Source organism: Anabrus simplex, chromosome 1 (genome assembly GCF_040414725.1).
Source record: "Anabrus simplex isolate iqAnaSimp1 chromosome 1, ASM4041472v1, whole genome shotgun sequence".
Classification (NCBI taxonomy): Eukaryota; Metazoa; Arthropoda; class Insecta; order Orthoptera; family Tettigoniidae; genus Anabrus; species Anabrus simplex.
Genome location: NC_090265.1, coordinates 898,549,736 through 898,561,996, shown reverse-complemented (window position 1 = coordinate 898,561,996; position 12,261 = coordinate 898,549,736). Strand labels below are relative to the sequence as shown.

The window sequence follows — 12,261 nt, the reverse complement described above, 5'->3', positions numbered from 1 at the left end:
ATTAAATTGAGCGATTGGCAGTTACAATTAGACTCTGACAAGAATGACGATCAGTCATATTTATTCAAAAAGTAATATTGAGAAAATAATGTTGAAGGTTAGTGAAGAGATCACTACATTCGTTTCTAGGAGACAAAAGACGAAAGTCATAGGCATATTGTAGAAATGTAGAACACATTGATGAGAAGATAAAAGTTGTAGATTAAATTGGACCTCTGTGGACCATCTCAATTTGAAGCAATGTTAAAATGTTGTCAAGAATATGAGTTTAAGGAAACCAGAAACAAGGTACTAATTGTGTGAAAAGATTTTTTAAAAGTTTTATTTTATTTTTAATGTTTTGGATTGTATGTGCCACTATAATTTTACGGTTTTGGGGGACGCCAAGGTGCTGAAATTTTGTCCCTCAGGATTTCTTTTACATGCCAGTAAATCTAGCGACAGGAGGCTCACTTATTTGAGCACCTCCAAATACCACCGGACTGAGTCAGGATCAAATCAGCGAAGTTGGGCTCAGAAATCCAGCAGTTTACTGTCCGTGGTACTCAGCCTGGCAAACCTGTTTTCTTTTTTTTAAATTAGCATATAAGTAGGAAAACGCTAGAAATGAAATGACAGTTGTATTTGAGTCGGCCAGTTGGAAAACCCGTTATGTGCAAACAAATTTTTCAGGAAGCGCAAAAAACTGTCATTTGTTATGCAACAAAGATAGGAGGTTGAAATTTTGTAATTAAAAAGTAAGCGTTCATCTTCATCATACTGCAAAATCTCCACAAAATATAACTTATAAAACCCATGTTATTTGCAAAAAACATTTGGACATAATGAGTTTTGCAGCAGTTTTGTGGAGATAAGAGGTATGCGCAGCATTATATGGAATAGTGTGTGCAGATTTATGGTGAACATATTTTATTGCCTACGTTTGAAAGTATTACACTATGAAAATAGCATGAATGGAATCCATTTTAAGGTTAGGATATAATGTTTTGATATCTAATCTCCGCTCTTTGATTTTATGATTAGGCCTACATCAAGAAATCATAATTCATTCAAAACGTTTTATAAGTTCTTTAACATTTCGTACAGTTATATTAACAATCCATTATTGTCTTCCACAAAATCTCCCACATCAGTGTCATAGTCTGGCATTTCACGGTTTAAAGTTTGCCGCTGGTCAAACAGTGTCTTGTAGAACGTGAGGTCATCATTCCTTTTCGACACTTTCCCATAATGTTTGGTCAGCAGCGTGTTCAGGTCGTTCAGTTTTTCTTTCTCAAGAGGAACCCCTTCCTCCACTGGTACTGGCACATTAGCAGAAAAGGGTTTCTCACGCTTCACCACAATCACTCTTATAGTTTACTTCACTTCTTATCACACAATTGCCTGATTTTGTTAGTGTAAGTATATTCCTCTCACAGGGTTCTGGGATATAACGAGTTTTGCTGCATAACACATACTGGACATACCGTAACGACTTCTGCAGCAGTTCCGGTTAACTGTCACCTTTAAACGTATGGATTAAATGGACTTTGCTCAAGTATTACATTACTGGACTGTGTATTTTGATGAGCTGCATCAACGTTCAACACAATAGGGGAAAAGCAAACCAACTGCGGTATTCTACCAAAGAGAATGTATTCTACTGGCCATAACATACGCGAATTTAAAAAACTGGTACTGCATATGACGTTTCAAAATAAAACAATTCTGACGTAGGGAAACTTGGTCACATTAATACGTACCAGAACAGCGGCTCTTGGATGATAAATTCCGAACACTTTGTCGGTATGTCTTGAATAAATCATACAGTGACATGCTTGCGTACTTTTCTTATATTGAGGGAGATTCAAATCTTCCTTCGAAATTATCACATAATCCGAATTCAAACATGATCTGCCGAAACACTCCGTATCCGCTAAATGTCCCCAGGATCGGTCGCCCGTTTCAGACATGACAAATTGCTACGTCAAGTTCTGCAAAATACAAAGAGAATGTGTGGCACTACTGGTACTCGAGAAAGAAATCCTTTTATCACTCATTACACACACCGACATCAAGGTTACGCAACGTCGGCAAAAAACATGGTTATAATCGACAGATATCAAGGAAGAAAAAAAAGACATTATTTCTTTGACATGAGTCGTTTGTCGTTATTTTGTCTTTGGCAGACATGTTAGCCACTCTGACTCTATAGTTTTGTTTGTAGGACTAATTGAGGACCATTCAATTAGTTGAGGATTAATAATATAATTTGTTGAATTGTCTATTAGGGAAGTTGTGAGATAGATGATACGCTATGTATACAAGGGTAATGTACGTACATTCGAATTAAAAGAATGCGCGTTTGGTTTTTAGTTTAATTATAATGGGGTTGGCTCTACTTTTCAAACAATGCATGTGTGAATTGCGTAACGTGTTCTGGTGTTCTGTTTATAAGTTTCTATAGTGCATTTTTAGGCTTTTAAATTTTTCAGTTTCTCGTCATATGTTGTACGCCCGGGGCTTTTAAAATAATATGTCATGCTATAAAATTTATCTACAACAAGTACTAATCAAACTGCTTTCATTTATAGCTAGCGGTGATAATTTTTCATTACTTTGCTCTCAAAATTGACCTTGATAACCTTACTGTTTCCGTATTTTAGAAATTACTTCAGTATGGTAAGTGTTCGGATATTGTTCATCTTGGCTTTGAAGTTGCATTCATTTAAAGCAACTTTAATGAACAGTTTGTCTGAAGGTCAGGTCATTCATACCCCAGAAGACTGTGGCTGTAACTTGGTTAACAGGAAGTCTTCAGAAGAACAGACAGACTTACCAGTATTAGAAGAGAAATTAGATATGGCTAGAAGAAGTGAAAAGTACTCTTCAGCAGCTAATGTCTTGAGTAGCTTCCCAAGAACTAATCAAATGACTTTTATTGAAGGAGGAACTTTTCAGATGGGAACAAATGAACCTGTATTTGTTGCTGATGGGGAAGGGCCAGTTAGGGAAGTAATACTTGATAGTTTTTTCATGGATATTCATGAAGTGAGTAATTCGGAATTTGAGCTTTTCACTAACATCACAGGGTACATAACAGAAGCCGAATCATTTGGCGATTCATTTGTCTTTGAATCCCTTTTAAGCAAAGAAACGAAAGCGACAGTAACGCAAGCTGTAGCTGCTGCACCTTGGTGGGTACCAGTCAAGGGCTGTAATTGGCGCCACCCTGAAGGGCCAGATTCTAATATTAAAGGTATGAATTTTTCCTGAGCATTTTAAAACATTTATTTTCTTGAGATTCACAAGTTCCATAATAAAATGGTCTGTTGAGGCATTTTCCATAAATGAAACTAGGCCCTACTTATTTGAATTGTTGTAGGTCGAATGGACCATCCTGTTATTCATGTTTCCTGGAATGATGCTGTGAAGTACTGTGAATGGGCAGGAAAACGTTTGCCAACTGAAGCAGAGTGGGAATTTGCTTGTCGAGCTGGTCTTATTGGTCGTCTCTTTCCATGGGGCAATAAATTGACTCCTCGAGGAGAGCATTGGTACGTGTTAAGAAAAAAATTTGGCAGATTTTTCTCAAGTATCTACGTGATGTAAAATCACTGTATAATTTTTTTTCTTTTATCATTTGCTCAGTGCAAGAGATATCCATAAAATTACTTTCAGGAATAACCTGTTTTAGAATGCAGATATTCTAACACTGTACATAATTTTAGATAGGTCTTGGTGTTAAGGACCAAAGACTCAAACTGTCAGGTGCAAATCTTAGAGCACTTATTGGTTTTCCATTAACCTTTGTTCCCACTTCTACATCTGCTAGTGTTCTCTTAAATATTGCATCTGAGTAGAGATTGAACATTAAAGAACCGATCGAGTTGGCCGTGTGGGTCGCATAGCTGTGAATTTGCATTTGGCTGATATTGGGTTGCATTTGAATTGGAGGTACTAGTGGTGAGGGGAAGGGAGGGGAGTGTATTAGCTGTAGAAGAGGTGGGAACGCAAATTGATGTGAGGTTGAAGATTTTTAAGAATATATATGTTCCCACCTCCTCTACAGCTAATACACTCCCCTCCCTTCCTCTCACCACTAGCAACCAGTAAACCCATAGCCACACCCACTGTAACATCGCTCCCTCCAATGGCCTTACACCGATACAACACGCACAGTAATACACTCTCCTCCTTCCCTCCCACTAGCAGCAGCCCCCCTCCAACACAAACCTTCAGCTATAACACACGTTGTAAGAAGTCTACTGTTGCAAATACTTCTAACTCATAACGTTACAAGTTATCTTCGTCATCGTCAAATGGTAAGTGTACACGATTCTACTTCAATATTTTTAAAACATCTTTTCACACAATTAACTCTACGTTTCTTGTTTCCTTTTACAGATTCCACTATTATATGCCTTTTCAACTAGAATATCAACAAACTCACATTTTTGCAACATTTGAGCATTGCTTCAAATTTGAGATGGTCCATAGAGATCCAATTTAAAACTGTTCTTCAACTTCTATTCTACAACTTCATATCCTCGATGTGTTCTACAACCATATGCCTCTGATTTTCATCTTTTATCTTCAAGATTAACTTCGGATCTCTCGACCAACCTTCGACTTTTATTCTCTCTTCTTTATTTTGAATATATACGATTTTTTGCCATCATCTAATTGTAACCGCCAGACAGTCAACTTTATTTTTATAGCAATCTTACTACTTGTTGTATAACAGTCTGTTGTTTTATCCATTGTACTTATTATAGCAGCCTCCTAATGTTAATTTTGTTAATACTTCCACCATTGTAACTCATCACATTGTATATTTTAAACCATCATTGTTATTTTTAATATTATTTTACTTCAAATCTCTTCAAGATTTTTAATATTCATTTCATTATTATATGTTAATTAGATGCTTATTTTCAATCTAAGGTTAAGACAATGGCTGATGATGCATTCATACAAGGTGAAACATGTATCACTATTATTTAACAAATCTATGTAAATCATCCAAGACTAGACTGTGTATTGATTAGGTGGTCTATTTAATAAATAACTTACTGTTATTATTCCAATCAAATATCATCAATACGGACCAAAAATGATATTTATTATTACATGTAACATACCACTTAGTCGAGCAGCTCTCCTTCTTTCTCTCAATTCTACCCAGCCCAAACTTTGCAACATTTTAGTAACGCTACTCTTTTGTTGGAAATCACCCAGAACAAATCGAGCTGCTTATCTTTGGATTTTTTCCAGTTCTTGAATCAGGTAATCCTGGTGAGGGTCCCATACACTGGAACCATACTCTAGTTGGGGTCTTACCAGAGACTTACATGCCCTCTCCTTTACATCCTTACTACAACCCCTAAACACCCTCATAACCATGTGCAGAGATCTGTACCCTTTATTTACAATCCCATTTATGTGATTACCCCAATGAAGATCTTTCCGTATATTAACACCTAAATACTTACAATGATCCCCAAAAGGAACTTTCACCCCATCAACGCAGTAATTAAAACTGAGAGGACTTTTCCTATTTGTGAAACTCACAACCTGACTTTTAACCCCGTTTATCAACATACCATTGCCTGCTGTCCATCTCACATTTTCAAGGTCACGTTGCAGTTGCTCATAATCTTGTAACTTATTTATTACTCTACAGAGAATAACATCATCCGCAAAAAGCCTTACCTCTGATTCCACTCCTTTACTCATATCATTTATATATAAGAAAACATAAAGGTCCGATAATACTGCCTTGAGGAATTCCCCTCTTAATTATTACAGGGTCAGATAAAGCTTCACCTACTCTAATTCTCTGAGATCTATTTTCTAGAAATGTAGCAACCCATTCAATCACTATTTTGTCTAGTCCAATTGCACTCATTTTTACCAGTAGTCTCCCCTGATCCACCCTATCAAATGCTTTAGACAGGTGAATCGCGATACAGTCCATTTGACCTCCTGAATCCAAGATATCTGCTATATCTTGCTGGAATCCTACAAGTTGAGCTTCAGTGGAATAACCTTTCCTAAAATTGAACTGCCTTCTATCGAACCAGTTATTAATTTCACAAACATGTCTAATATAATCAGAAAGAATGCCTTCCCAAAGCTTATATACAATGCATGTCAAACTTACTGGCCTGTAATTTTCAGCTTTATGTCTATCACCCTTTCCTTTATACACAGGGGCTACTATAGCAACTCCCCATTCATTTGGTATAGTTCCTTCTTGCAAACAATAATCAAATAAGTACTTCAGATATAGTAATATATCCCAACTCATTGTCTGTAGTATATCCCCTGAAACCTTATCAATTCCAGCTGCTTTTCTAGTTTTCAACTTTTGTCACTTACTGTAAATGCCATTGTTGTCGTAGGTAAATTTCAATACTTCTTTAGTATTAGTCACCTCCACCCTCTGGACATTATCCTTGTAACCAACAATCTTTACATACTGCTGACTGAATACTTCTGCCTTTTGAAGATCCTCACATAGGCTACACACTCCCCTTGTTCATTAATTATTCCTGTAATGTCCTTCTTGGAACCTGTTTCTGCCTTAAAAATACCTATACATACCCTTCCATTTTTTCACTAAAATGTGTATGACTGCCAATTATGCTTGCCATCATGTTATCCTTAGCTGCCTACTTTGCTAGATTCAATTTTCTAGTAAGTTCCTTCAATTTCTCCTTACTTCCACAACCATTTCTAACTCTACTTCGTTACAACCTGCACCTCCTTAGTCTCTTTACATCTCTGTTATAATATAGTGGATCTTTACCATTCCTTACCTCCCTTAAAGGTACAAACCTGTTTTCAAATTCCTCAACAATTTCTTTAAACCCATCCCAGAGTCTGTTTACATTTTTATTTACCGTTTTCCACCGATCATAGTTACTTTTTAGAAACTGCCTCGTACCTGCTTTATCAGCCATATGGTACTGCCTAATAGTTCTACTTTTAAGACCTTCCTTTCTATCACATTTATTTGTAACTACAACAAAAACAGCTTCATGATCACTAATACCATCTATTACATCAGTTTCTCTATAGAGCTCATCTGGTTTATCAGCACCACATCCAGGATATTTTTCCCTCTGGTTGGTTCGATCACTTTCTGAATCAGCTGTCCTTCCCATATTAACTTATTTGCCATTTGTTGGTCATGCTTCCTGTCGTTCGCATTTCCTTCCCAATTGACATCTGGTAAATTCAGATCTCCTACTACAATCACATTTCTTTCCTTGTCGTTTCATACATAGCATATTATCTTATCAAATAATTCTGAATACGTGTCATTGCTACCCTTTCCCGGTCTGTACACTCCAAATATATTAAGTTGCCTATTATCTTTAGAAATGAGCCTTACACCTAGAATTTCATGTGTCTTATCTTTAACTTTTTCGTAGCTTACAAATTCTTCTTTCACCAGAATGAATACTCCCCCTCCCACCATTCCTATCCTATCTCTGCGATACACACTCCAGTTCCGTGAGAAAATTTCTGCATCCATTATATCATTTCTCCTATCACAACATCTGGTAAATATATATCTATTAAATTACTCATTTCTATTCCTTTCTTTACAATACTTCTACAGTTCAACACTAACAATTTTATGTCATCCCTACTTGATTTCCAGTTCCCTGTTCCCTTATCACCGCTCCCTAGGCCACCCTGTTTCCCTGAATGTACCTCCCTATTACCCTTCCAAACAAATTTCCTAACTTATACGTACCACTGCCGTTTAAGTGAAGGCCATCTGAGCGCAGATCCCTATCTCCTACCCACCCATTAGGATCTAGAAATTTCACTCCCAGTTTCCCACATACCCACTCCATAGTCTCATTTAAATCCCCAATCATCCTCCAGTCATTATCCCTCCTACACAGTATTCCACTAATAACAATCTCCGCTTTCTTAAACTTCACCCGTGCTACATTTACCAGATCTCACACATCTCCAACTATGTTGGTACTTATATCAGCTTGCCTTACGTTGTTGGTACCAACGTGAAACACTACCACCTTCTCCTTCCCCTCCTCCCTCTCTTCTACTTTCCTCAACATCTGCCTCAACCTAATTCGGGGATAACATTCTACCCTGGTTCCCTTTCTTCCACACACTTTCCCCATGTGTCTAATGATGGAATCCCCCATGACCAGAGCCTCAACCCTAGCCACCTCATTTGATCCCCTCTCCTCCTGGTCAGCCCTATCTTTCCTGATAGCTGCAGAAGCTACTTCCTCCTCCCTTTTCTCCTTCCCATGACCCTGTTCCACCTGTCTTTTCCTATCCTCTACTCTACATTTCCCTTTCCTGCCTTTTCCCTCCCTCCTACTTCCACACATCTCAGCAACAGTTCCCTGTCCCTCATCTTTCCTCTGTTGTTCTACCTGGAGTGACTCGTACTGATTTCGCACAGACACCTGTCATGAATTCTGATCCTGAATGGAGCCCTTAGCCTGCAATCTCCTTCCCCTTAGAACATTAGACCACCTGTCTTCTACAACTCCCCCCTTTCCTTCCCCCCCCTCTTGTACACCTACTGTAACCTGTACATTGTTTGAGGGAGTCCTATCTTTCTTCCTGTCTTCTGTGAGAATCCTAATTATCTCCCTCAAACACTCCAACTCCTCCCTCATACCCCTCAATGCCTCGCCACACCCACAGTTCGTACACTCGCGCTCCTAAGCCATTCTTTACGGAAAAAATGAAAATAAAATAACTTATTTGCAAAAAATAAATGAACGGAGGGATATATTGTCTGGGATAGTACTGAAAGATCACACAACAATAAGGTAATTAACATACGACTCTATTTTTTATCCTACAACCCCTAACAGGATAAAAATTGCTGTGACAATTCCAAACTGCAATTAAGCCTATCCTAATTACAACAACAGAATTTTAGTAAGAGTTTCTACGGATACCTCTACTACACCAGTACTACAGAAATATTTTACAATAATAAAATAAGCACACTAAATTCTGATAGGATATTAGGCTACTCGTATACTACTGTACAGTACTCTACAGTAATTTTTAAACTACTTTCAGACTATCCTAGTTAGAATACAGGTACCGTAGGTCACTACTAAGCACAAACAGAAATGAAATTTGCAAGAACTACTCTACTCAAAGATTACCAACAAAGCTAAATGCTAAGACAAATATAGCAGGCAAGATACAGCACTATCTAAATATACTGTATCTACACTACTATTTTCAGCTGAAGTGTGGTTATATGAACTTTTACCACTGGGGTATTAGTATTATTTTCCCTACTGCGCGGGACGAGAATAAAAGTGTCCTTAAATGCTGTGAATAAGAGGTTGTCTACTATAATTTCTGTCAAAACCACGCCGGGGGCTTGAAATGCAATATTATTGGGATATAGGAATTTGATTATTAACTTTTACTCTATGAATAAACGAAGGTGGAAAGTACAAAGTATGCAGGAACTAAGACTACAAATTATGGGAATAATGAATCAGCTGACTTTGTATTTATTTACACAACTATCATGTGCATGTAGCAACAATCGTCAACAATCCAAAAAATTGTTAAGTACCGTAATTATCCAGTGAAATTACCCTGAATTCTCTTTAACTTCTCTTTAAAGTGATGTTTACAGGCTTACAGGATTTGTTTGAATATAATCTATCTTCACCACAGCCTTCTGTTTCCAGCAGAGATTTTCAATAATTTGTATGTCTTTTCCATCGGTTCCAGTTTGATACAGTAACCGAATGAGCTCTGTGAAATAAGCATATACATCTTTATGTTGTTCCCAGTAACTTATTCCTCTAAAAAGGTTGTCATACAAAAGAGGGCCTTTCAAGTTCCAAATTCATTTCTGAATCCAGTTGATTTGGTACTCAATTTCGAGCACATTAGATTTTTATCTATAAGCCAGTGGTGAAGCTATTTGTTGCTGAATGGGTAGACACGAAATATTAAAGTTTCTTCTAGAGTAGTTCCAAACGTCAAGTTTTCTTGGTTGCAAAATGGTTAATCACACGGTCCTTCAATAGTTCATCACTCATCAATTCATTCACCGGCTTTTTCTTGATAGAAATAGTTCTAGAAATTGTTCATTTTATTACTCAAGCATGTTTTTATCCTCTTCAGAGTACTCATACTCCTTTCAGAGGAAGCCGTGGTCACAGGAAATGTTAATATTAAGCAAATCAATTTTGATACTTCAACATACACTGGTTTGCGGTCATATAATGTAAAAGCTTTTGAGGGGACAAATATTTTTCTATATCAGAATAAATGTTTATCATTTCATTTTCCAGTACTGTATTTCTGTATTTAAAAAAGGATTTTATGTTCATAAGATTGTTCAGTTTAAAAGCAGGGAATCTCTCTTTGTAAACCATGAAGCGAGTTGGATCCAAAAACTCAACAAGCTGAATGGTTTCAAAATCGTCAAACCGTATTTCCATTTGCATAATTAAGATGTGAAGGACTTCATTGTTAACATTTTTTTAGCGTTAGGAATGTCCTGTCATCTACATCTTGCTGTTTATTTTATGACATTTTTCAACGCAAGAGGATACTATGTTTTCTGATCGCATATCCTTGAGGATACCAGTGATTTTCCTAATTTCAGTATTGCACAGAATTACATCAGATGTGGTTTTATGTTGCAGTTGAACAAGGAGATGGTCTGTATAAATAAATAAATCAAAATTATTCCCTATAGAGACAGAGCAAATAAATGAATTAGGCCTTCCTGAGTATGTTAAGCATCCCAACAGCAGAATTGTACGAGTCACTGTCCCAACCCTTAGTATTTTGTGCAATATCTTCAAAAACTGTCTTAAATCATCATAGAGTGAGAATGTTGTTGTGTACTGCTTTGGAATGAAAACTTCAACGGGTAGTATATGCTTATGGAAGTCTGAATCCTTTGGATTCCAGAAGATGAGCTCTCTTTGAGGATCTACTAAAATATGAATGAAACGCTGTCAGCTTATGAATGTAGAGCTTGACTGATTTAATTGTTTCGGAGCAATGGAACAAGGTTTAATTGGTGGGCATAGCAGTGTAGAAACATTGCCCATCGGCAAATTTGTTTAACGTAATGCTGAATAACCCCATGCTTTCCTGCCATTGTGGAGCACGTCATATATTTGATATATGATTTTATCAATTACTCCTCACTTTCGCAGAATATCGACAATTAATTCTGATAAGCCCGATGCAGTCTTATCAATCGAAACATCATAGAAGCCTATGAATCTTTCTTTGGTATCCTGTTTTGAGCATAACCGGAATATCACACCAGTTTGAGATCTTATAAATCTAAGGTCTCATCTGCTTGAATACCAATGAAATCACAAGAATCTAACTCTGCTTTGATCATCTCCTGAATTATAGTAGTTACGCAAGGGGAAACTACCTCACTCCTCACTTCCCTAGTACGCCTCTTCAGTGATACCTAGGCCATCTATGACAGCTGATGGCAGAGCTGTTGAGGATCCAACCAGCCTTAAGGCTGAAGACTGAACATACATACAGACTCAATTAATTAATTCTGTATTTCACTTGATGTGCCTTTAAAGCCCAACGTGCCAGGCTGAGTGGCTCAGACGGTTGAGGCGCTGATCTTCTGACCGCAACTTGGCAGGTTCAATCCTGGCTCAGTGCAGTTATATTTGAAGGTGCTCAGATACATCAGCCTCGTGTCGGTAGATTTACTGGCACGCAGAAGAACTCCTGGGGGACTAAACTCCGGCACCTCGCTCTCTCCGAAAACCATAAAGTAGTTAATGGGATGTAAAGCAAATAACATTTATTATTATTATTATTATTATTATTATTATTATTATTATTATTATTATTATTATTATTATTATTATTAAAAGCCTGGCGTAGACTGGAGATGATCTCAAATGTACTGTTGCTGTTTGGAAAGAAGATCTAACAACTCTAGGTAATTGCTCCTGTTGATCTAGCCTTCCCCTTCAAAACGACCTCGAAATCCAAGCTCCTGTTTCCCAAGAAAACACACAATATCAAGGCTCTCAACAACAAGCTGATTTTGTTTTAAGATTTCGTTATGTTTAATAGCTTGAATTCTTGCACCTTCAGATTATTCTATTACACCGTGCCCCAGTAAACAGAATTTCTCTTCATTCTGAATATGTTTATTTCAATTTTGATGGTTCTCCGCTTTTCTAAGAGCGTTGCTATAACAGTTACCCACATTTAAAGTCCATTCCTTTTCACTATCAA

The 12,261-nt window shown here is 37.2% G+C and overlaps 2 protein-coding genes across 3 annotated transcripts in view; one reads left to right on the top strand and one right to left on the bottom strand.

Moving 5' to 3' along the window:
* The window catches only part of LOC136857728 (U8 snoRNA-decapping enzyme), a 41,920-nt gene extending 39,830 nt beyond the window's left edge, over positions 1 to 2,090 (bottom strand). Inside the window, exon 1 of the mRNA XM_067136606.2 lies at positions 1,743 to 2,090. Coding sequence (XP_066992707.1) covers positions 1,743 to 1,952 — 210 coding nt within the window. The 5' untranslated portion in view covers positions 1,953 to 2,090. The remainder of the gene's footprint in view (positions 1 to 1,742) is intronic.
* Positions 2,091 to 2,312: 222 nt separating this feature from the next.
* The window catches only part of LOC136858751 (formylglycine-generating enzyme), a 43,119-nt gene continuing 33,170 nt past the window's right edge, over positions 2,313 to 12,261 (top strand). For both annotated transcript variants that reach the window (XM_068227924.1, XM_067138516.2), the window contains exons 1-2: positions 2,313 to 3,238; positions 3,365 to 3,536. In XM_068227924.1, the coding sequence (XP_068084025.1) occupies positions 2,659 to 3,238; positions 3,365 to 3,536 (752 nt within the window). In that variant the 5' untranslated portion in view covers positions 2,313 to 2,658. The remainder of the gene's footprint in view (positions 3,239 to 3,364; positions 3,537 to 12,261) is intronic.